This window comes from Diaphorina citri, unplaced genomic scaffold (assembly GCF_000475195.1).
Source record: "Diaphorina citri unplaced genomic scaffold, Diaci psyllid genome assembly version 1.1 scaffold968, whole genome shotgun sequence".
In the NCBI taxonomy this organism is placed as follows: domain Eukaryota; kingdom Metazoa; phylum Arthropoda; class Insecta; order Hemiptera; family Psyllidae; genus Diaphorina; species Diaphorina citri.
Genome location: NW_007378399.1, coordinates 62,916 through 89,980, shown reverse-complemented (window position 1 = coordinate 89,980; position 27,065 = coordinate 62,916). Strand labels below are relative to the sequence as shown.

Here is a 27,065-nt window from a genome sequence, read left to right as displayed (position 1 = left end):
TCCCCATTTTGTAGATCCCCGCCGCTCCGGAGCGAAATTTTACTGAACTACTATTTACCATAAACATAAAAGAATGTGTCCAAGAAATAATAATCAGAGAAAGGGGTTCCACTACACAATCCCAAGAAATACCTAGGGTGAAAAAGTTCAAGTATGTATGTAGGTGAAAAAGTTCCTTCAGGAGAACCCTGCCAAATGTAATTTCTGATCAAAATGACCTGGAATAATACGGTCCTAAAGCATAAATTACCGAATTTTGGTGCCGTCTTATGCGTGTTAAAAGAAAGCCATAACATGAGGGACTTACCGTAAGGGCAGAGACACTGGAACGTGTTTCCGTCATGACCTTGGGAGATGTCCACACAAATGCCATTGTTCCGACAAGGGCTGGGAAAGGGAGCCCTACAATTTATTCATAGATTAATACCTACAACATCTATGTACATTCCGGGCCTGGAACTCACAGCAATCTCAGAATAACATGAAATTGAATTGTGGGAATGCAAGAGAAGACGAGAGATGTGGTGTAGATATGGAGGTCTAATAGATAACTTAATTTTATTCCTACGGAAAACATATGGGGGCTTGGCAAACTTTGCAAACTCTGAAGAAACAATTCTCCCAAGATTTGGAGCATGAATAAAACGAGAATGGATTTGTGGGGAATCTGTGCTCATGTTTTATACGAGTATCTATGTATTTTCGCTTGGAAATCTTGAAATAAAATTAGTGGGTGACAAATTCACATCAAGTTACCTCTTCTGAAAGCTCTGAAAATCCCAATTTGAATGTTGTTGAATGTTAATCCAAAGCGAGGTTGTAAAATACAATCAATTAATACCTTTCCCTTTGGTGATACTTAGTAATTAATTTGAGGAGAAACATTCTACAATCTCAATGTTTCACTTGGATTTTTTATCGTTAATTAAAGAGGCGTCCCTCTCCTCACAATGCGGTCCGATGAATCCTGAACAACACTGACACTCGTAGCTTTCCTGAAAAAGGGAAAGAAAATCTCATTGGTGAAAATTTTTGGTAAACTTCTCAAATCTCAATGTCGAAATTTGAATTTTTGACATCATTGTTCTAACGAGACTGAGGGCACAATAATTATTAAGTCCTAGGTTCCTAGAACAATAAAATGAGCACCCAACAATGTCTCTCCATCCTACCCTGCAAAATCTATTTAGTCACCCATCCAAACAAGCACTATGGTCAAAGGTCTTTTTGGTTACTTTGATAAATGACTTATGACTACATTACAAAATCATCGAAAAGGATAATATTTTGTGTGGCACATTGCATAACCAACGAGATACGCGGCGACCATACAATTTTTCTCAGGAAACTGTTGAACTTGGAAGTTCAACTAGAGGTTTTTCGTTTTCCCCCATTTCACGGGAGCTTTGTTAAAACTGTAAAATTACGAGATTACGTCACATCCTCAAAAATTCTGACAGACCTTAATTAAAGAAATTAAAAATATTAATTAGGTAGGTCACCCATTTATTGGTGGTAACACCCACATAGTTAAAATGATACCTAATACGTAGATGTGTACCTAGTGAACGTTACAATGCAATGTAGAGGAAAAACGAGTTCACTACTATTAAAATGTTCTCCATTAGTTTTAAATGCTTCACACCAGATAGTGCACATATAGCTACATAGTATGTATACGTGCAGGTAATTATAGCACTCGGGTTTTGATATTAATGAAGTAATAACTGGTGGTATCATAATGAAGCAGTCATTGGTGGTATAGGACTTTTAGTTAAAAGAGTTTTCATTGGTTGAATTGTTAAATGTTTTTGTTTCTCTCACAACCTCAGTTTATTTCTCTCACAGTTTATTCTCATTAGGTAATACTTCTCACCCCCACATCATTTATTGCCTCCGTTATTTTTCTTCACCTCTGTTTCATTCACTGATTCTCCTCTAAAATTTTGCTCATACCTTTTTTACTTTCCTTATCCTATAGGAAGGAAAGTAATGTAATTTTTCATTTCAGAGGGGACGAATGCACTCATAGCGCCGCCACTGATGATGGAAATATGGTTAGGTACTGTTTACCTACAGGCTAGAGCACTTCCAATACAAAGGTAACAGAATACCTGAGGGCTTTCATTGAGAAATAGAAAACTCATTTGAATAGCAACTTTAGAGGCAGGGAATTTGCGTAAGGGAAAAGGGAATTTGAGTTTGAGTAAGGCTTTGAGGGAGAAGGTAAAGTTTAAACAGAGGATGGAAAATAAAGGTAAAAGGCGGTCTGGCTCGGGGCAGAAGAGGTTAGTTACACAAAAGTAGGTACGATTAAAGAAGAAGTTCTCGAGCAAAGTTCTCAATCCGGAATGAAAAATGTGCAAAGTTCCGACCATAATTTCAATTTTCATTTATTTTTGCATTGAAATAAATCACAACATTCACAACTTTGTGCTTAATTATTTTCGGAATATCGTGTATAGACTGTATAGGTACCCAAAACCACAGCGATATTTTCTTCGGGGTGCTGTTTGGAAGTTTTTAGGAAGTTTCACGTTATTTTTCATATTTTTCCCCCACTGACAATCCGCGCATTTATTTCTGCTTTCTGCGAAAATTCGAGGTTTGAACTCGAGAACTTTGAACTTTTCCTTTCGAAGAGAATGAATAATTAATTTGGTAGAGATGGAAGAGATTAGAGATGAGATATTGCAGGTAACAAACATTAAAGAACAATGGGAACTCATACAAAGCTTGAGACTTGAAAGATATAATACCTCCCTATGCATGAAGGTATTCCAGAAGAGTGGAAATGCTGCTCGTATAAGAAAATGAGAAAACCTCTCAGAAGTTATTAATGGATGTGCCAAATCTCCCCAAAATATAATTCATCTATTACTGAGATTAGTGGATGTGACGAATCTAATTCTGAAATGTTTCCAATCGCTGATATTCGTGGATGTAACAAACTTCATGAAATGATATTGGTGGATGTGTCAAATTCCCTACTCGTATTCTAGGTAGGTATAGATGTGTAGATCAATTTAAAATTCTGCCTATTGTATTTCTTGAGACGCTGAGCGCTTAGTAAAAGCATAAGAAGATAAAAGGAAGTAAAAACGGAGAGCAGTTATTAGGTGTCCACGTTTATTCTTATAACTTGTTATCTCCTTAGAGGAAGCTGAGAAAAATGGAAACTTTAAGAATATCTAGCTCATTTCTCTGATCCTCTGCGATTCTGAGAAATAAAAAATGAATAGCTCATCCGCAAAGGGATTTAGCTTATTTAGCTAAAAGCTTTATACATCATTCATTCTACTACCGAGAAATTCACTTGATTTATCCCACTACTTGTTCCATCTATTTATTCATTGTCAGATTATCACCATCTATTTACCTATCTATATCTATTCATCATTATCACATTTTATCCATCGAAATCAGTCTGTCTGTCTATCTGACCATCCGTCTCTTTGTATTTCTTTCTTACTTCGTTCCTTTTCCTTTCTTTCTTGGTTCTTCCTTTTCATCTTTCATTTTCCTCTTTTTCTTTATCTTACTGTACCTACCTAAAACGAGGGAGCCCTGGATTTTCAGAAGGGAAAGATAAGTCGTATTTTCCCCTCGAAATTTTCCCTCTTTTGAAGCTCGTTTCTCTCGCGTGGTCTGGCTGGGGGACCTTAAACAAGGAGTGTACCAATTTAGATTGGCTTTAAACAGGAAAGATAAGTTCCTGAAACTTCTCTTCTAAAGAAACAGCAAAGGTTGAGTGCGAAGGGCATCCAGTCGTAAAATAATGTAGCCGAAACCAAATGTCAGCCCAAAAAGGCTTTCGAAAAACGCCGACCTGTCTGAACACGAGGAAAGGTGAAGAAGAAGAAGAATACATTCTAATTTACCAACCTAAAGGTCGTTTCGCGTCAAGATGTCGAAAGTCCCATATTTTGACTGTTTTGTTGGATTTTCAGAAGGGAAAGATAAGTCGTATTTTCCCCTCGAAATTTTCCCTCTTTTGAAGCTCGTTTCTCTCGCGTGGTCTGGCTGGGAGACCTTAAACGAGGATTATACCAGTTAAGATTGGCTTTAAACAGGAAAGATACGTTCCTGAAACTTCTCTTCTAAAGAAACAGCAAAGGTTGAGTGCGAAGGGCATCCAGTCGTAAAATAATGTAGCCAAAACCAGATGTCAGCCCAAAGAGGCTTTCGAAAAACGCCGACGCTGTCTGAACACGAGGAAAGGTGAAGAAGAAGAATACATTCTAATTTACCAACCTAGAGGTCGTGTCGCGTCAAGATGTCGAAAGTCCCATATTTTGACTGTTTTGTTAAATTGAATTGAAATAATGTTAAATTTATTTTTCAAAATTTATGTAACAATAAAAAAATCTCTAAGCTAATTCTGTCAAGACCAAAACGCGAAGAAGAAGTTATATGAGAAGATGAGGAATAAGCTGTTGGGAGGAAGAGAAGCAGTCCTTCCCTCGCCTCAATGAAGGACACGCCACTGGCAAAACTTAAAATGTGCTTAGAGCATAGGAAGTTTCACGTTATTTTTCATATTTTTCCCCCACTGACAATCCGCGCATTTATTTCTGCTTTCTGCGAAAATTCGAGGTTTGAACTCGAGAACTTTGAACTTTTCCTTTCGAAGAGAATGAATAATTAATTTGGTAGAGATGGAAGAGATTAGAGATGAGATATTGCAGGTAACAAACATTAAAGAACAATGGGAACTCATACAAAGCTTGAGAATTGAAAGATATAATACCTCCCTAAGTCCCTATGCATGAAGGTATTCCAGAAGAGTGGAAATGCTGCTCGTATAAGAAAATGAGAAAACCTCTCAGAAGTTATTAATGGATGTGCCAAATCTCCCCAAAATATAATTCATCTATTACTGAGATTAGTGGATGTGACGAATCTAATTCTGAAATGTTTCCAATCGCTGATATTCGTGGATGTAACAAACTTCATGAAATGATATTGGTGGATGTGTCAAATTCCCTACTCGTATTCTAGGTAGGTATAGATGTGTAGATCAATTTAAAATTCTGCCTATTGTATTTCTTGAGACGCTGAGCGCTTAGTAAAAGCATAAGAAGATAAAAGGAAGTAAAAACGGAGAGCAGTTATTAGGTGTCCACGTTTATTCTTATAACTTGTTATCTCCTTAGAGGAAGCTGAGAAAAATGGAAACTTTAAAAATACAATGGGTAATTCTTTTGTTGAAAATATTACGATGGAATTTCTTTTATAGTACCTACAAAAAGTACGGAAACTTTAAAAATACAATGGGTAATTCTTTTGTTGAAAATATTACGATGGAATTTCTTTTATAGTACCTACAAAAAGTACGGGGGGGAAATAAGGTAAAAACTTCTTACTCGGGAGAATTTTTCATTCTTTTCAGCTCAAAGGAGTAAAACAAACTTATCGATTGTGGAGCAAGAGGGACGCTAAAAGGAGCAAGAACAGAAATATTTTGATATTTTTCCTTTCAAGATAAAAAAGAAATTCATAGTTTAAATTTTGTTTTCCCGCATCAGCAAGAAAAAAATCGTCTTTTCTTCCCAAATAAAATATTTAAAAAGAAGAAGAGCAAAATGGGAGGTGAGTGTTTGCTGATTGCGCTATTTTATATCAGGAAAGCAGGAGGAAGGAAAACACATTTTGAGCAAATAAGGAAATGGTGGAAACAAGAAACGCATTACACTAAAGATGTTTTAGTAGATTTGGAACAGAGTAAGGATTCAGGATTCTTCAGAGAAAATATGGGAAATGAATAAAATGCAATAATCAATACCTAACGTATTTTGTTCAGATAAAGGAAACACTTTCAAAATGTACAAAATAAAAGTGTGTTTAGTACCTATGATATAGGTTATAAGAGGTATAAGAAAGGTATACGAGTATCTAGGAATTTAGGTTAAGACCTTTTCAAAATTTATTCAAATTTGGCAAGCCTATCCCATATGATACCTAAAGACGGCGGAATACATAACAAGCATAATATGTAAATTTATGTACACCTGTATAAGAAAGGTATACGAGTATCTAGGAATTTAGGTTAAGACCTTTTCAAAATTTATTCAAATTTGGCAAGCCTATCCCATATGATAGCTAAAGACGGCGGAACACATAATAAGCATATGTAAATTTATGTACACCAAATATAACTACGTTTACTTATATGTACACAGAAACAGATAAAGAATAAGCTACGCTGCCATGACAGAATACAGAAGCCGGAATCCTTGGAGCCTTAACACCAGCAAGAGTGTAGACTGTAAGGCCGTGGTGCCTATACTTATTTACGAGAAAATGTAAAGCGGATGTTATCATGTAAATGCCTAAAGTGTGTCGGAGCAGGAGAGGTGAGGATAATTTGTCTTAAAAGTTCAGCTTCTTTTACTTCCCGCGAACTTTTTCCCTCTCCAACAGTCAGTAATGTGGCGTGGGATTTTCAGAAGGGAAAGATAAGTCGTATTTTCCCCTCGAAATTTTCCCTCTTGTGAAGCTCGTTTCTCTCGCGTGGTCTGGCTGGGGGACCTTAAACAAGGACTATACCAGTTTAGATTGGCTTTAAACAGGAAAAATACGTTCTCTTCTAAAGAAACAGCAAAGGTTGATTTCCTCTATCAAACATCTTTAAACTTAAAATAAATAAAATAATAATAATAATAATAATAATAATAATACTCATATACGATTATATCTGCAGAATATTTCTACAAATAATTATTAAAAACTGTACTTGTTTCTTAATTGCACTTCCCGACTTTTGTTTTTAGAATTGTTAAACTTTTGTTTAGTTTTACTTGAACTACTCGCAGAATAATTTTTTACTCGGAGTACAAGTACAAAACTGAGGAAGTCCCAAGCTGAGAATATAAAAACTTTCGCAGATAATAATCAATACTTTCTTAATTATGTTAATGGCTTCTGCAAATGCAAATCTCAGAGAAAAAACGCTGAGAATAATGTAAAAAAAAGTCATCCGTATATAAAATTTATAAAATAATAAAAATAAAACGTTCCATGGAACTGGAATACTTTGAAATCTTACAAATTTATATTACTGTCTCTGGCTCTCTCTAACTCTCATACCATCATTTCTACTCTTTTTGTCTCCTTCTTTCTCTCGCTCGCTCTCTCTCTCTCTGTCCTTTCTTTTTCTATCTCATACCACTCTATTCGACTCTATTTCTCCTAATTCTCCTCCTCCTCTTCTTCTCCTCCTCCTCCTCCTTCTTCTTCTTCTCTCTCTCTCTCTTTCTCCCTCTCTCTTTTCAAGTACCCAAACCTAAGTAAGTATTCGTTTATGACATGTGTGTTTTGTACCAGTAATGTAATATAGAGTGTATCCAGGAGCCCTTATCCTCCAATAATACGATATGATATTAATATACCCGCAATACAGATGTGTACCGAACATACAGGGGGTGCACGAAAAGTCTGAGCTACTAATCCTTGCCATTCTGTGAAATGAGAGATGAAAAAGAAAGGATTTTACACCTTCATGTTCTTTTTTAGGAAATTATTACCATTACCATAGGTAAATAGGTAGATATAATTATGTAGATAGACACATTATTGAATTTGAATCTTAATACCAACACTTTTTTTTATTATTGAAATAGGTAATAATAAGTAGGTATTGTTGATAGAACGAAGCCATTCTACATTTTGACTCCACGGTTTTGTATTTAAATGTACCTATATGACGAGTTGCATTAGTCCAAATGGACGCCAAGCAATCCAAAATTCATCAAGTGTAGAGAAATCTGCAATAGACGCAGTGCATTCTACATAAAAATCCATTTAATGGACCAAATCGATTTCAAAACTCATCACATGAAGTGAAATCTACAATGGACAAAGGCCATTCTATGGCTCCGCTGAAATCCTGACAAGAATCGATTAATTTTCCGAAAATTCTCTCCCACCCAGTATAAAACCTTATCCCCTAATCCTGCTTGCACCATAATAATGATCTACCCTCATATATGAATGGAGCCATTACGACTTAACGACATTTTTCTTTTTTTTTTCTCTCTCTCTCGAAAAAGACTGAAATTAATGGGCAAACTGCCATGAACGAAAAACAATTTTTCCCTTCTATAAAAAGGAGAATCTAATGCACGATGTACGTAATGGTGAACGTAAAGATATGAGAGAGAGAGAAAGAGAGAGAGAGAGAAATAAAAAGAGAGGTGAGAGAGAAGGGAGAGGAGAAAGTAGGGATAGGAGAATGGGAGAAAGAAAAAGAGAGGTGAGAGGAGAGATAAAATGACATAAAGGGAGAAGAGATGATGAAGAGACGTAGGTATTAAGAAAATGAGAGATAGGAGAGAGAGAGAGGAGGAGAAAGAAATAGGGAGAGAGGGGCAAAGAGGAGAAAAAGGAAGAAAAAAACCAAGGGAGAAAGAGAATTCCGAATGAAAAGGAGATAAAGAAAAAGAGAGGAAAGACGAAATGACATAAAGGGAGACGAGATAAGGTATGTATTTAGAAAATGAGAGAGAGAAGGAGGAGAAAGGAGAATGAAAAGAGAGAAGAGACGAAAAACATAAAGGAAGAAGAGATGAGACGTAGGTATTAAGAAAACGAGAGAGAGAGAGAAGGAAGGAGAGGAAGAGAGAAAGGTAAGAAAATGATGACATAATAGGAGAAACAGAAAAGGGGCAAAAAAGAAGGTAGGGAGAGAGAGAGCTTTGAAAACGAAATGAAGAAGAGGACTCAGAAAAAGATAGCGAAAAGGAAAGAAAGGGTATAAAAAGAAAAGTTGAAGACATAGATAAAATAAGAAGTTCGTAAAAGAGAAAAGTAAGAGATGACGAAGGCGTAGGTATTAAGAAAATGAAAAAGAAAGAGGGAGGGACAGGAAACAGAAATGTATCAGCAGAGAAAAGTGAAAGAATAAGAGGACTTATTGAATAGAGGAAGGAAGGGAATTATGTCATCCCAAATAGGTGTCTCTCACAGTATCAGAACTAAAACGGAAAGCACTAATTCAGAGGTAAAATCTGACAAGACTGTACAGGAAGAATTACGATAGCTGTGTTCACACATAGCCGACCGGCCATCGATCGACGTTGATCGATGTCGACTGAACCGTCCACTCTGCCTCGATGACATAGATTCTCGATGAGACTCGAAAAGAGGGGTATTACCAGCACTGAGAGCACACCAGCTTCAAAATGGTAGTGCGAAATCTGAACTGAAAATACTCTTTGTACGCTAACTTCGGTATGGTAATGTAAAATCTGAGTACAGTCGTGTTCAGAGCACCCGTCTAACATTAGCATGCACATTACCACTAACGTTGCATGCATTGTTCAAAGGAGCGGAAGGAACAGAGCTCGTATATCTCTATATCTCACAAGGTAAAAAAAGCTGGTGTGAACATCGCACAACTTTCCTTACCTAGAGGATTTTTTCCAGGTATCTCTAACTGTTAAATCATAAAAAGCGGTTGAAATAGCGCTAGCTCTCAAAATGCGACCAAAATACCGTTAGGGCGCTTGTGCAGGTTGCTCCGATGTAAATATTTTTTTTATATATAGATATATATATAAAACCATCTCTTTACTTGGGTTTCACCAATGACTGAAACTCTCGATTTAGGCTCTAGCCAGGGACCTCAAAACGTGTTTTGGCAGTTTGACACTAAAAACTGACCATCTAAAATGTCAGCTCATCACATTACTTTCCTTACTGCCCCATAAGGAAAGTAATTCAGGTAAAGTAACCCACTCTTATATTTCACAATGTAAAAGAGAGGATAAAGTAACCCACTCCGTGTATCTCTCAACTTCACAAGGTAAAAAAGTAAAGGATAAAGTAACCCAACCCGGAAGCACCAGGATGAGCGCAAAATGCACACAAGTGTCGAGCGATAAAGTGCAAATTAATTGGAGCACGACAGAAAAGGGTAGTCAAGACAGGACGGGAGGGAAAAAAAGAGGGCGGAAAAGAACACAAAAAGATTTTTTTATTCCATTTTTTGTAAGTAAAAAAGAGAAATAGAAAAAAAAACAGTCTAAGCATGATAAAGGTAAACGTAGAGAAGAATGGAGGTGAAAAAAAAAATAGCTGCTGACAGAAAGAGGACGTTTAGAATTAGGGATAATGAGCAGAAAAGAGGGTCTCTATCATGCTTTTATACTTGAATTTTTCCTGTCTTTCACCTTCTGTCCCTATATCCTCTTTTTCCTTCTCCCTCTTACTCCCTGTCATTCTGCCCATCCTTCTCTCTCTCTCTCTCTCCCTCCTACCTACTTTTTGAAAAATTTCGCCTGCGGCGCTGAAAATTTTAAGTTCGATCGGCCCAAACTGGGGGCCCCGCGCCTTTGAAACTGCTCCGGGCCCCGCGGGGGGCTAATCCGGCCCTGGATAAGGTGGCAATTTTTATATTTGAAAAAGAACAACAATTAGGTTTCGACATGTGAAGAGATTTATGATAGCACCATCTGCTCCCCGTCTGATGAAAATATAAAATATATGAGATATAAACCTAATAATATGAATTATACGAGTACGAGAATTGTACGAGTAACGAGATAAATTATACGATAGCTACGAACAGGAAAATACAATCCTGTTTTCATTTCATAATCGATAGGAAATAATGTTTTATATTCTGTGGAGCACCTTGCGAATTACCCCTTCGAGCATTCTTCTAGGTGTTACAAGTAATAATAAGATACATCGAGTACCTACCATCTACCAGTTGTTCAGAGCTTTGTGTAGACCTCACGCACTCACCCATCTAAGACGCAATATTATTGGGTAATTCGTAACAATTCTTTTACTCAGCTCTATTGATATCGTACCGAAAATGTTAATAACATCTCTCTTAGGTAGTTTGATAAAAAGAACATTAGCTCTCTTCTCCCTTTATGTCATTTCGTCTTTCCTCTCTTTTTCTTTATCTCCTTTTTATTCGGCATGTTCTCTTTCTCCCCTTGGTTTTTTTCTTCCTTTTTCTCCTCTTTGCCCCCCTCTTCCTCTTTCTTTCTCCTCCTCTCTCTCTTCTATTTCTCATTTTCTTAATACCTACGTCTCTTCATCATCTCTTCTTCTAGGTGTTACAAGTAATAATAAGATACATCGAGTACCTACCATCTACCAGTTGTTCAGAGCTTTGTGTAGACCTCACGCACTCATCCACGCAATATTATTGGGTAATTCGTAACAATTATTTTTCTCAGCTCTATTGATATCGTACCGAAAATGTTAATAACATCTCTCTTGGGTAGTTGGAAAAAAAGAACATTAGTTTTTCATATGGTGTCCTTGTGTCCCTTTTCTATCCATGATACAAACCCATATTATCTTCTACAGCTCACTGAAACCAGGGAAATTCTCCCTCGGGCGATGAGAGGCTTAATTTATTCCTTCTCCTATCATCACCATCATACCTATGTCTACATTATCTACCTTTGTGGTTCTTTCTTATCTCAAGATTTCTTACCTCTAGATAGGTACCTATTTATGATGGATTTTATAAAGAGCTTGATCCTGGGGTTCTCTTGCGGGTGAAGAAAATGCTTGAAATTTTTCCGTTCGGTAAAAAACTTCGCATATTTCAGCAAACAAAAACAAGTTTGATAAAAGAAAGAAGACAGGAACAAGTCGAGGAGGTGGGGTTAAAAGAGTTCACCAGACATTTGATACAGCGGAAATTTTCTCCTCCTGATTTTCGAGAAAATATGACGGGTAAAAAGCGAGCTGAGAGCAAACATAGTTCACCAGACATTTGATACAGCGGAAATTTTCTCCTCCTGATTTTCGAGAAAATATGACGGGTAAAAAGCGAGCTGAGAGCAAACAAGGAGAGATGGGTTTAAAACATTTTACTACGCTGGATGACGTGTTATTCCCCGGATAGAAAGCTTCTCTGAAAGGTAAGATAGTCAATTTAATACTAGTACCACTCCAGAAAATAAGAGGGCTGTCAGTCACTCAGGCAAAATAAGGGCTGCTCAGAAAACGAGAGTTTTTTTCCCCGTTTGGTAGACAGGAGGAAAATTTTCAAACATTTTCTGACCACACTGATGAAATAAGGTTTTGTTTTATAAAGCAAAACGAGAGTTTTTTTCCCCGTTTGGTAGACAGGAGGAAAATTTTCAAACATTTTCTGACCACACTGATGAAATAAGGTTTTGTTTTAAAAAAAGTTAAAGTGGCACCTATCATTCCCTTCAAATTTCTAGGGACTTATCCTGTCAACAGCTAAGGCCATATCGGTTATTGTGACACCTCGAATTTTTCGCTGGGATTTCTTTCTAGATCCTTTATTGTCTTTACAAGGCTGAGTGAACCCGCAATAACTAGCAGCACGTGACCTATCGAGGCATTACGAGTATTTCATAAAGGTTCTTAGGTGTCCAAAACTAATTTTTGGTCTATTTAAGATTCCATTTGAAAGGGTAAATTCGAGAAAACCCAAAGTCCACTTTTATTTCTGTTCATCTCTTTTACGAACTTCTTATTTTATCTATGTCTTCAACTTTTCTTTTTATACCCTTTCTTTCCTTTTCGCTATCTTTTTCTGAGTCCCCTTCGTCATTTCTTTTTCAAAGCTCTCTCTCTCCCTACCTTCTTTTTCGCATTACGAGTATTTCATAAAGGTTCTTAGGTGTCCAAAACTAATTTTTGGTCTATTTAAGATTCCATTTGAAAGGGTAAATTCGAGACAGTGACTGCCACTTTTACGAGATTATTTCTGTTCAAGCTCTTCTTTTTCGCCCCTTTTCTGTTTCTCCTATTATGTCATCATTTTCTTACCTTTCTCTCTTCCTCTCCTTCCTTCTCTCTCTCTCTCTCGTTTCTTTAATACCTACGTCTCATACCTTAATACCTACGTCTCATCTCTTCTTCCCTTATGTTTTTCGTCTCTTCTCTCTTTTCTTTCTCCTTTTCATTCTCCTTTCTCCTCCTTCTCTCTCTCTCTCATTTTCTAAATACATATCCTACATACCTTATCTCTTCTCCCTTTATGTCATTTCGTCTTTCCTTTCTTTTTCTTTATCTCCTTTTCATTCGACATTCTCTTTCTCCCCTTGGTTTTTTTCTTCCTTTTTCTCCTCTTTGCCCCTCTCTCCCTCTTTCTTTCTCCTCCTCTCTCTCATCTATCTCTTATTTTCTTAATACCTACGTCTCTTCATCATCGCTCTTATCTTCTACAGCTCACTGAAACCAGGGAAATTCTCCCTCGGGCGATGAGAGGCTTAATTTATTCCTTCTCCTATCATCACCATCTATAATCATCGCTCCTCCCTTTATGTCATTTCTTCTCTCCTCTCACCTCTCTTTTTCTTTCTCCCATTCTCCTATCCCTACTTTCTCCTCTCCCTTCTCTCTCTCTCACCTCTCTTTTTATTTTCTCTCTTGCTCAACCATCTATATACCATTTCATCTTCCACCTCAAAAGAGGAGATCCAGTTGCAGATATTTCAATTAACTCCTGTTCCCGTTTCACCTGAACCTTCTCCAGACGGTTTTTGTTTATTTTACCTACTACACAAATATATCCTTCTCGGAACTAATTCAGAAAATAAACATTTCTATAGCTTGAAGCTCAGGTACTCATAACAATAAGAGACAGGACGGGGTGAGTCTTAAAACTTAAGATCCCACCACCACCTCGCCACTTGACGTGCTGAAACATTTCTATAGCTTGAAGCTCAGGTACTCATAACAATAAGAGACAGGACGGGGTGAGTCTTAAAACTTAAGATCCCACCACCACCACCTCGCCACTTGACGTGCTAAAGTTTTTCGAAAGCTCTTGAAAAATCTTCTCTCCTAGTGCTTCTCTTCTTATTTATAATAAATTAACTTTCTGTTGGCAAAACTTAACAAGTACACGAGTAGAGGCAAGAGCGCTAAACTCCAAACTACATTACCTACTAAACTGGCTAAAAGGATGACAATCCCCAATTCCCCACAGTTTCGACGGAAAGAAATTTGTATGAATGCCGTGAAATTACTCTAAGTATGCAATGTGCAACGCAATTTACATTTACTGTCCAGGTGTTCAGTCCACCTCCACCAACAATCTTTATTTGTCCGTTAGGCACATTAACAATGTTTTATACTTGTCGTTCGCGCCATGTTCAACCTTTAGGCCACTTTCCCCGGTATTCCCGCCACACAAGGGTTAATAATGACTTGGACAAAGCGAGCCACCGCATGCAGGAGTCAGCAGTAAAGCGGTAATGTGCTGTACTGCGGTGTTCAATAAATTGTGGACTGCAAAATGTTCATTGCATAAAATGTATAAATCATACCCCCCGGGGTAGTGGCGAATTCATTGGATTTCATGTTCTACATAATCTATGTAAAATGATATTAATACATAGTTAGTTTAGTATTCAATATGTAGATAATAATAAAAAAATAATATAATATAAATATTGTAGGTACGATATTAGTACCTGGGTAACTGGATATTTAGGTACGTCATAATGTAGGTATTTCATTTTTAGATAGTACTAATACAAAATTTTGTTCAGGACAAATATTATTACCTACAATATGCTTTTTGCCCGACGGCGATGGAATATTTTTACTATTTAGATTTAATATTTTTACTATTTAGAACTATTTTAACAGTTAAAAAGTTACTTTTTTTCTTATTCCCGAATGAAATCATTGCCTGCCTATGTGCCTATAATCATCTCTATCATTTCAGCAAGAAGTGCTCCTAAGAAAGGCAATTTTCTTCAATGGCAATTTTGATAATGAACAGGTTTTTAGTGGTCTATAGCGATTAAAATCATGCAGCCTACACCACTATTGTTATGACTATAGATGGGTACATAATGTAGGAATTACGAAGTAATTATATTCTAGCTTGGTTGAAAATTAATAAAAGCTTACTACGTAGAATACATCTTTAATTAATAAACAAAAAAAAAAAAAAAAAAAAACAATTATATTACTTTCCTTCCTATAGGATAAGGAAAGTAAATAAGTATGTTTGAGAGAGGGAACTATAACTACTGTGAGGTCCTATCGTCCCGAAATAAAAGACAGAAGGAGGACAAGATAGGAGAAAGCCAGCCGTGTCCGAGAACGAACGTATCTGTTTAGCATAAAGTCCGGCCCGGGCCGGAATTGCACTCGCCCAAAACGCAGGAGCGCTAACCTCCAACCTAATTAACCAATCCGGATTTGATTGTTTTATTATCTGGATTGTGTGGATTCACTTTCATTTTATTTACAGAATCTGTATCTGATTTTTTTTTTACTGCCCGAGCAATCTTCGTCTTCGCCACAGTTATCCGACTTGACTGTTATGCTCAGACGGACACACTGGCTACCCCACGCTTCGGACACAACTGAAACAGTGCAACAGAGAAGTGAAATTATAAATTGTGATTTGCAACAGAAGAAAAATATTGCGATTTTTTTTTTCTTTTTTACACTTGAGGTTGAATAAAGGACCTAATCAAAAAAATAGTTGGTACGAGCAATAATCCCCACAGTTGTGACGGAAATATCGAATAAACTATGAAAACGGGATACCATATCAAGCACTAAAATTAACAATAATGAAAGTTTTTTCAGGAAGTTTCATAGAGGGAACCGTATACCCCACGCTTCGGACACGACTGAAACAGTGCAACAGAGAAGTGAAATTATAAATTATGATTTGCAACAGAAGAAAAATGTTGCGTTTTTTTACCTACTTGAGGTTGAATAAAAGACCTAATCAAAAAGATAGTTGGTACGAGTAATAATCCCCACAGTTGTGACGGAAATATCGAATTAACTATGAAAACGGGATACCATATCAAGCACTAAAATTAACACTAATGAATGTTTTTTTAGGAGATTTGATAGAGGGAACCGTTTACTTTAGGGAGTTATCATCCCAAAAGCGAAGAGAGAAAGAAGACAGGATAGAGAAACCCAGCCGTTTCGAGAACAAATCATATCTGTTTTGGATAAAATCCATCCCGGGCGGGAATCGAAACCGCGACCTAGCACTTACAAGGCAAGAGCGCTAAACTCCAAGCTACATTACCTACTAAACTGGCTAAAAGGATGACAATCCCCAATTCCCCACAGTTTCGACGGAAAAGAAATTTGTATGAATGCCGTGAAATTACTCTAAGTATGCAATGTGCAACGCAATTTACATTTACTGTCCAGGTGTTTAATCCACCTCCACCAACAATCTTTATTTGTCCGTTAGGCACATTAACAATGTTTTATACTTGTCGTTCGCGCCATGTTCAACCTTTAGACCACTTTCCCCGGTATTCCCGACACAGAAGGGTTAATAATGACTTGGACAAAGCAAGCCACCGCATGCAGGAGTCAGCAGTAAAGCGGTAATGTGCTGTACTGCGGAGTTCAATAAATTGTGGACTGCATTATGATTGTGTAACTGTGTACTCTATGTATGCATAAGTAATTATGTGAATATGGTACAAAAGCCTGGATATAAGAGAAAATCACTATGCTGAACCTCGATATAAGAGAAACTGGATTTAGTGGAAACCTGGATATAAGAGAAAAAAAGGGTGGATTATGATTGTGTAACTGTGTACTCTATGTATGCATAAGTAATTATGTGAATATGGTACAAAAGCCTGGATATAAGAGAAAATCACTATACTGAACCTTATATCGAGAAACTGGATTTAGTGGAAACCTGGATATAAGACTATAAGAGAAAAAAAGGGTGGTCCCCTGGATTCTCTTATATCCAGGTTCGACTGTATATCCCTTCGTTTTATTCCCAATACAATGCACAAACGATAATGATATTACTTGACGAGTGCCAGGAACCTGTGACCATTGAACATATCCTGATATCTTGCAAAAAGATGAGATTTGGACCCCCCAGATTCACGTCATCAAGCATTTTCCACATCCTGAAGGACGATGAAGAAACCCTAAATAAATAAGTGTAAATAAATAAATATTACTTGACGTGGATTTGTTTCTTAGCTAAATAAGCTAAATCCCTTTGCGGATGAGCTATTCATTTTTTATTTCTCAGAATCGCAGAGGATCAGAGAAATGAGCTAGATATTCTGCGTAATCCGGGAGCCTGTTTCTATCTAGGTGTCGTTTTCCATATCTAGGAAATTGGAAAGTTTTGCCTTTGTGCGCTTTACTCAGTCTAGAATGACAGGTAATTTCAAAGACGGTCTTTTATTCCCGGTATAAATTATTCGAATTTCCCCGGAGCCTGAGGGTTTGCGAAGAAAAATATTGTACAAGAAGAGTATTTTTTTTCAAATGTCACCCAGCGTTTTCATTTTCCTTTCAGAGAAGCTTTCTATCCGGGGAATAACACGTCATCCAGCGTAGTAAAATGTTTTAAACCCATCTCTCCTCGTTTGCTCTCAGCTCGCTTTTTACCCGTCATATTTTCTCGAAAATCAGGAGGAGAAAATTTCCGCTGTATCAAATGTCTGGTGAACTCTTTTAACCCCACCTCCCCGACTTCTTCTGTCTTCTTTCTTTTATCAAACTTGTTTTTGTTTGCTGAAATATGGGAAGTTTTTTTACCGAACGGAAAAATTTCAAGCATTTTCTTCACCCGCAAGAAAAACCCAGGATCAAGTCCATCATAAATTATAAAATCCATCATAAATAGGTACCTATCTAGAGGTAAGAAATCTTGAGATAAGAAAGAACCACTAAGGTAGACAATGTAGTCATAGGTACACAAAATACCACCTACTGTGTACGTGCCTATAAATCATATATCTACTTCCAAAAGATGTTCGAAATAGGTAGTACGATAAAATCTCAAAGATCTATAGGTACCTATAGTAAATATACCCTCATCATCTTCATACATAGGTATTATTATGATGGCAGTACATAGGTATTATTATGACCTAAATTGACTATCTTACCTTTCAGAGAAGCTTTCTATCCGGGGAATAACACGTCATCCAGCGTAGTAAAATGTTTTAAACCCATCTCTCCTCGTTTGCTCTCAGCTCGCTTTTTACCCGTCATATTTTCTCGAAAATCAGGAGGAGAAAATTTCCGCTGTATCAAATGTCTGGTGAACTCTTTTAACCCCACCTCCCCGACTTCTTCTGTCTTCTTTCTTTTATCAAACTTGTTTTTGTTTGCTGAAATATGCGAAGTTTTTTTACCGAACGGAAAAATTTCAAGCATTTTCTTCACCCGCAAGAAAACCCCAGGATTAAGCTCTTTATGAAATCCATCATAAATAGGTACCTATCTAGAGGTAAGAAATCTTGAGATAAGAAAGAACCACAAAGGTAGACAATGTAGACATAGGTATACAAAATACCACCTACTGCGTACACGTCTATAAATCATATCAACTTCCAAAAGATGTTCGAAATAGGTACCTAGTACGATAAAATCTCAAATATCTAGGTAGGTACCTATAGTAAATGTACCCTCATCCTCATACATATTATTATTATGGCAGATAAAGAGCCGCAAAGAAAGAATATTATAGCTACCTACTACGATACATAGGTTGTTTTATCAATGTAACAAAGGGATAAAATGTAGGTAGGTATGTATCTAGTTTTAACCAGAGTAACAATAAGGGAAGAATTTTGTGTTGTCTCTGTGTTATTAAAATTTGAAATCCCGGGATTATTGTGGGGTCTTGGAATTTCCGGCAGGGGTTTAACAAAATCCTAACCTGTACGGGGGTTTTATAATTATTACGAATTCATTATAATTCTCCATGGACGGAGCTCGAGGGGTAGACAATGGGGGAAGCTGTATATTATGGGGTAAAATAACAAAAACACTCCCCAGAACAATGTAGCATTTGTATTACCCTTTCACACCTATACGTTTTACCTTCGTATTGTACCTCTTGTCTTTTTATGTTATTCTCTGTATTCCTATCTGTCTTTTCTGTTTACTCTATTCCTCTTTGTCTCTCTCTTGTGTACATAGATACGAATATATTGTATATAAATAATACATAGGTATTGTGTACATAGATATACATATGAACTGGATAAACATAGTCCGACATAAATAGATATGTACATAGGTTAAACACAAACATACATTATGGAGGTGCTCAGTCAGCAGAATATATGTAATGGGCCCAGGGTACCTAGTCGTAGAGTTGGCACGTACTTTGTAGAATATAAAAAAAGTTAACAAATTTCCCAACAAAAATGTAATAAATAATCAACAATGGCGTAGGACAAACAGAATAATAAAATGTGGTGGAAAAAGGAAAAGTACAGGGTTACTGTCTTTTCTGTTTACTCTATTCCTCTTTGTCTCTCTCTTGTGTACATAGATACGAATATATTGTATATAAATAATACATAGGTATTGGGTACATAGATATACATATGAACTGGATAAACATAGTCCGACATAAATAGATATGTACATAGGTTAAACACATACATTATGGAGGTGCTCAGTCAGCAGAATATAATGGGCCCAGAGTACCTAGTCGTAGAGTTGGCACGTACTTTGTAGAATATAAAAAAGTTAACAAATTTTCCAACAAAATGTAATAAATAATCAACAATGGCGTAGGACAAACAGAATAATAAAATGTGGTGGAAAAAGGAAAAGTACAGAGCTACAGAGTGGTCCAGAAATTACACTGGGATTTGGTAGGGTATACATCACATACGCCTACGTAAGGGAATTTAAAATGAAAAACTGAACGGGACGCCGGGACACCCCCTGAAATTCGGGACTGTCCCGGCCAATTCGGGACGTTTGGCAAGCCTACTTATTGGCAAAGTGATTCACTCATGGATAAAGTGCTTGGAGCTGTCCACAACGCTGAATGCGTTTCCAACCTGATGGCAATCTGCTAATGGCAGTCAGAGTCGTGACCTCAGCACGTGTACCTACCAATCTACCTACAAGTTACATACATAATACTTCACAGGGTTACCTACAGAGTGGTCCAGAAATTACACTGGGATTTGGTAGGGTATACATCACATACGCCTACGTAAGGGAATTTACTTTCCTTGTCCTTTAGGAAGGAAAGTAGGTAGTGCTCTTGATTCATCAAATTTCCAATGGTCAGTTTTTAGTGTCAGAACACATGTTTAATCAGAAGAATCCAACCAATCCGGATTTGATTGTTTTATTATCTGGATTGTGTGGATTCACTTTCATTTTATTTACAGAATCTGTATCTGATTTTTTTTTTTTACCTCTCTCTCTTTAGAATCTTTATCTTCTACCACTGTGAATCAAACGAATCAAGTTTAGGAGTAGAGATCCCTTGGATTCACTAGATTCAGATTTTCATAACACATTTTTTACTTTCTCACATGAATTCACAGTTGGGTGAGTTGTGCGTTGTTGTGATCTGTGATGGTTGCATGAAAATATCTATTTGGGATTAGGGTATTGTCTATTTGAAAGGTATGAAATACCCAGGTATTAGGTATTGAAAAGAAAAATTATAGCAGCTATAATACCTACGTTGTTAGGTCCTTATATACCTTATACGTATAACCCACCTAAATTATGATAATCTTTATAATAGTGAGGAAATCCCGTTTTTCACCGTTTAACCCAATTCAATAAAAGCATGCGCCGTCCTGACATTCCGCCTTGAAGTTCTGAAAAAATTAATGGAAAGGGTTGATTTTAAGTGGCACTTTGGAATTGTATTCGACCTTGAAGTTCTGAAAAAATAAATGGAAAGATCGGAAAGGGTTGATTTTAAGTGGCACTTTGGAATTGCATTCGGCCTCGTGAGGACGGTTGAAAAACTGGGTGAAATCCCTGCCAAACAGGCGTGGTAGTACTGAAAAGCGTTGTATACATGCGTGGTAGTACAGAAAAGAGTGCCCCTCAAAAGAATAATAATTTTTAAAAAAATGAGGACTTTGGTGTCATTTAATTAGTGGATGTGTCAAAAGTACCAATTTTAATATTTATACATAGAGAGTGAGAGAATCAGAGCCTAATTACAACGAGTTAGGATCTCACTCATTGACTGAATAGTCCACCGAAAAGACTAGCTCTTTTTTTATATCTCACTCACTCTTTTCACATCTCAGATTAGGATCCCTCAGGGTTTTTTTTTTTTTTTTTTTTTTTTGAAAGCATAGAAATCCGATAAGAGGGTATAAAAATGCCACTTTGACGATATCTATTGTGATTTGTTCCCCTATTTCCTCCTTCGGTTTTTATTTCTCTCTCCTCTCTTTCTTCTCTTTCCCTCTCTTTCTCTCTCTCTCTCTCTCTATCCTGTTCTTTATGTTCTGAAAATCTTTCCCATTCTTCCCTCCCCAGGGATTACCTACATTACTTTCCCTATAATAAAAGTAAAAAAAAAAATACTAGTAAAAAATTTAATGTAGTGGTTATGTTTCACGGACCAATGACTGTGCACGGTAGTAATTCTAATTTCATTGTTGCTCCAGTCTAGAAATTTGCTATTGTATTTTCTGTATTTTTCTACTTTCTACCCTTCAAGCTCCTTTGGCAGCTCTTAACATGCGCTTTCTAGTACGAAACGAAAGAGAATTTTTAGTTGTGTAAATGCTTGTCACAACACAAATGTTGTTTACTGATTAATACACCTGGATAAATTTTATATGATGGACTTGAACAGTTGAATTACCAAACCAGGTCCAAACTTTGGAATCAAAGTCTTGATGGTCCACCGCGCTATAACCACTGTTCACTACAGCACTGAGGTTGATTCCACATAGTGAAAATTTTGTAAATATAATTATGTACCTAACTAAATTAGACAATAGGTAAGTCTTACTCAGATCTTAACCATCAGAAGTATGAACGAAACAAAAGGATGGAGCTTCACTAAGCGACTCTATGGAAGTAAGCAACTAAAGACGAAAGAATCTAGCAGGTGATCTATGTACCAAGAAGAAAGAAGATGTTCATAGGTAGGGTACCTTCTTAATAATGTATTGTATAAGAAGCCTCTAATGTCCCTGTATTGTCCCTGAAAAGCAACTGGAGCGGAGGTTGAAACTGAGGAGGTTTGGAATAAGTACACCATAATATTATAGGTATTTCTCAATATCGATATCGTCCTTTCTTGTACAAGAAGATGTTCAAACAAGACTTTACTCCTACGAAAGTAAGAAATAAGTTGGTGATATTATTATCGTGATGAAACTCAGAACATTATTACGAAGCTAATATACTGGTACGGAAAACTTGGAACATGGGGATATTTTCCCTCCCTCCAACTTTTTCGTACGGTATTATAAGATGCACGTAATTCCGCACACATTTTCTCATATTCCTATTATCGTGATGAAACTCAGAACATTATTACGAAGCTAATATACTGGTACGGAAAACTTGGAACATGGGGATATTTTCCCTCCCTCCAGCTTTTTCGTACGGTTTTATAAGATGCACGTAATTCCGCACACATTTTCTCATATTCCCGTTTGTACCACGTTTCATTGTTAAACCAGAATGCGGGTTTATTATTTCAAGTTTTCCTAGTCCCCTCCTTCTTGATGTTATTAAAGTTTTGCGAAAATATTTTCAGTTTTAAAAACTGCGGAAAAATGACGCGTAGAGAAAAAGGAAGAGGAGAAGAGATGAGAAAGAGGAAGGTAAGGTGAAGAAGGAGGAGGAGAAGAAGTAGGAGAAAAGAAGAGGAGGAGTAGGAGGTGGAAAAGAAGGAGAAGGAGGAATTGTGGATATGAAATGAGAAAGAAGACTTGTTGCCGTTGTGGAAATCATTAGGGAGAAGTGAAAACCGCATCAAACTTTGCTAATAGAAACGTACAGGGTTGCAGAGAGGAATAAAATCTTTTTGTCTGAATACTCAATTAATTAACTAAAAATAAAAAAAAATGGCCCAATTACATCACTTTCCTTCCTATAGGATAAGGAAAGTAAATAAGTAGGTTTGATAGAGGGAAGAATAACTACTGTGAGGTCCTATCGTCCCGAAATATAAGACAGAAGGAGGAGGACAAGATAGGAGAAAGCCAGCCGTGTCCGAGAACGAACGTATCTGTTTAGCATAAAGTCAGCCCCGGGCCGAAATTGCACTCGCCCAAAACGCAGGAGCGCTAACCTCCAACCTAATGTATGCACCGGCTAATAATATGTAATAATAAAAGTTCACAAAGACTTCACTTATTGGTAGGCTTGCCAAATATCCAAAATGTCGATTCGGGACGCGAATCCGCGAACATAATTGCCAAACCCGCGAACATAATCAAAATCCGCGAACAAAATCGCCAAATCCGCGACCATAATCGCGAAATCCGCGAACATAATCGCGAGATCCGCGAACATAATCGCGCAATCCGCGAACATAATCGCGAAATCCGCGAACATAATCGCGAAATCCGCGAACATAATCGCCAAATCCGCGAACATAATCGCCAAATCCGCGAACATAATCACCAAATCCGCGAACATAATCGCCAAATCCGCGAACAAAATCGCCAAATCCGCGAACATAATCGCGATATCCGAACTTAATCGCGAAATCCGCGAACATAATCGCGAAATCCGCGAACATAATCGCGAAATCCGCGAACATAATCGCGAAATCCGATAATCGCCAAATCCGCGAACAAAATCGCGAAATCCGCGAACATAATCGCGAAATCCGCGAACATAATCGGCAAATCCGCGAACATAATCGCCATAATACTTCCGTTATAATTGGACTCCACTCTGGGCAAAATAGAACACTTGAAGCTATAGTTACAAACATTTTCACTGAAAAATTAATGGAATAAAGCCGAGCGCTTTTGATTCATCAAACAGTAATGAGAAAAAAACATTATGTAACTTTACATGACCTACATTCTATGTGTACTTTATGCTCTATTTGCTCAAATGAAAAAAGCAAAAAATTGCAATGATAAATGTTTCCACTTTAATATCATTCTCTCTCCCTCTCCTCTTTCTCTTGCTCCCCCTCCTCTCTCTCCCTCTCTTGTCTATCTTTTGTAGCATCTCAATTTTCAAAAAACGTATCAATGTCCTACTTTTTTCTCCATGAAAACCAAAAGAGCAAGTTTTCTTTCAAAATCAAAAGAAGATAGACCTAGTACCTAGATATCTTTTTGAAATAATAAAGTTTTGATCTAAAATAACAGTAAAAGTAGTTCTTAAATGAATTAAGAAAATACCAAATTATGACGAACTATAAAGTTGACCAATTTTAAAATATCATTAAATAGCGTGAAAATAAATAAAAAAGGAAAAAAAAAAAAAAAAAAAAATACAGTTTCTTTGTGTTATTATATCACAACTTTGGTGCTCACTGCAGCATTGTAGGATTTATCCCAATATCTCAAGAATCCTAACATCCAACGTTTACCTACCATGCTGGCACCGGTCGCTATGCGCATTTATATGTCTTAGCTACTCATTTTCCTCACGAGCCTGAGTGGGCCCCGCAACAGCTAGTCACGGAGTCAATCGTTTGCTTGTACAAATTTCTTAACCCCACCGGGAATCGAACCCGGGTCTCCCGCGTGCAAGGCGAGTGCAGTGACCACTGCGCCATGGGAGCTGACGAAAATAAATAAATAAAATATCATTAAAAAGGGTAGCTAATAAAATAAAATATTATTTTGGGGTTTTAAAATTCAAAAGTTGTAAAAAAAAAGACGTGTTTTTGCCTCTCTCTTTCCCTCTCTCTCTCTCTCTCTCTCTCTCTCTCTCTCTCTCTCTCTCTCTCTCTCTCTCTCTCTCTCTCTCTCTCTCATCTTCTTTTCCAAGTACCTATTAAAAGTTCCGATAAAAAAGAAGCGATATGATAAAGAAAAGATCTCGTCAGAGTCTTGGTCATAAAATTGCAACTTTTACGACACTTCGACAGGCCGCTGCTGTTCCATAAAATGGGAAATTCTTCGGGACATGAGGGAAAAAGAGTTACAATAACAATGATGATAGGAGGGGGGAAACGGAGAAAGAGGGAAAAGAGAGAAGAGGGAAAGGAGACAAGAGAGAGAAAATACAAAAGAACCGAAAAACGAGAAAGTTTTTTTTTTTCGTTTTCTCTCGTTTTTTACGAAATGATTTATTGAAACAAATTTTCGAAAATGAGCAAAGTTATAAGTAATGCGCACGCAGATCGATATTCTATCCCGCTATCCCTGTCTCTTGTTGCCTGGAAGATCCCCATACCCCATACCGACCTTGTTCCCCCTAAAGATACCCCATCCTGCCCTTCTTCCCCCTAATCTTCCCTATTCCTCATGACCTCCTCATTCCATCTGTTTTCCTATCTCTTTCTACATCTTTTTCTTTCCTGTTCTCTCACTCCCTTCTCTTTCTCTCTCTCCTCCTGAGCAAAGTTATAAGTAATGCGCACGCAGATCGATATTCTATCCCGCTATCCCTGTCTCTTGTTGCCTGGAAGATCCCCATACCCCATCCCGGCCTTGTTCCCCCTAATCTTCCCTATTCCTCATGACCTCCTCATTCCATCTGTTTCCCTATCTCTTTCTACATCTTTTTCTTTCCTGTTCTCTCACTCCCTCCCTCCTCTGTCTTCTATTCTCTCTCTCTTCCTTCTCTTTCTCTCTCTCTCTCCTCCTTTCTCTTCCTGTCTTTCTTTCTCCTCCTCTCTCTCTCTCTCTCTCTTTCTCTTTCTATCTCTCTCCCCTCCCCCTCTTTCTTTCTCTTCCTCTCGCTTTCCCTCAATGGAGCAGTTGCAAATGGGTAAAAATATTATAAATATAAAATGGTCGATTCCTATGTAAAAAATTGGGAAAAATTCAAATCTGAGGTCAAAATCCGGTAGGACTGCCCATGCATGAATGATTTTATTGTACCAGTCTTGTAGATGATTCGATTAGGAAGGCAGGTATTTGAAGGAAACCCGGAAAGTTAATACCTATAGGTACATAGTTGTAATGTACCTATCTATATCTACTCTAGGATCTAGGAGTATAAAATACAGTAGAGCTGATACAGTGGTACTTCAATCTGTAGCAGGTTTACTATACCTATTGAAAGTTGTAAAAGCTAGTACTTCAAATTTCGTAGGTACTCATCCTTACATAGCATGACTGCCTTAGATTTACCTACTTAAGCTTTTTCCCTAGTGGAAATTAGAAGGTAAAGTTTTTGGGTGTTCCAAGAAACAAAATAGACTTTACCTCGATTTCATATAGGTAAAGTTTTAAAGTGTGTACTTATTGACGAGGAACAAAATAACAAGTAATGTTTAAGGTAAGTATGTAAGTAAAATTATGCAGTTTATCTTTGGAAGCAAGCATAGTTGTTGTTGTTATTTTAGCGGCTTTAGCTTTCGCCGAATAATACCTATTGAAAGTTGTAAAAGCTAGTACTTCAAATTTCGTAGGTACTCATCCTTACATAGCATGACTGCCTTAGATTTACCTACTTGAGCTTTTTCCCTAGTGGAAATTAGAAGGTAAAGTTTTTGGGTGTTCCAAGAAACAAAATAGACTTTACCTCTATTTCATAGAGGTAAAGTTTTAAAGTGTGTACTTATGGACAAGGAACAAAATAACAAGTAATGTTTAAAGTGAGTATGTAAGTAAAATTATGCAGTTTATCTTTAGAAGCAACCATAGGAAAGTACCTACCTAACTACTTTCGCCCCTGAGTATCCGAGTTTTTTTTTTTTTTTTTTCAAAGGAGGGATGGAGAGCAAATGGGTAAGAGCTGACATACAGCATTCTTTCACTCTATTTGCTCAAATGAAAAAAGCAAAAAATTGCAATGATAAATGTTTCCACTTTAATATCATTCTCTCTCCCTCTCCTCTTTCTCTCGCTCCCCCTCCTCTCTCTCCCTCTCTTCTCTATCTTTTGTAGCATCTCTATTTTCAAAAAACGTATCAATGTCCTACTTTTTTCTCCATGAAAACCGGGTCTCCCGCGTGCAAGGTGAGTGCAGTGACACAACGCCATGGGAGCTGGCGAAAATAAATAAATAAAATATCATTAAAAAGAGTAGCTAATAAAATATTATTTTGGGGTGTACTTTATGACCTGTGTACATAGATTTATACGTGTGTCATACGTACATCTAGGTTCCAGTCTATTGAAATTCACGTCCTAGGTACTTTGAGCACTTTGACAGTTTAAAATATTCATTTGACTGAAGTACTTGCATTCAGT

The 27,065-nt window shown here is 37.1% G+C and overlaps 1 protein-coding gene across 1 annotated transcript in view; it reads right to left on the bottom strand.

Annotated features, from left to right (window-relative positions):
* LOC103513423 (delta and Notch-like epidermal growth factor-related receptor) overlaps positions 1–27,065 on the bottom strand; it is a 56,712-nt gene that overhangs the window by 21,652 nt on the left and 7,995 nt on the right. The window contains exons 4-8 of the mRNA XM_026826618.1: positions 15,243–15,332; positions 8,082–8,100; positions 7,082–7,097; positions 930–995; positions 308–395 (exon numbers count right to left, since the gene is read on the bottom strand). Of these exons, the coding sequence (XP_026682419.1) occupies positions 308–395; positions 930–995; positions 7,082–7,097; positions 8,082–8,100; positions 15,243–15,332 (279 nt within the window). The remainder of the gene's footprint in view (positions 1–307; positions 396–929; positions 996–7,081; positions 7,098–8,081; positions 8,101–15,242; positions 15,333–27,065) is intronic.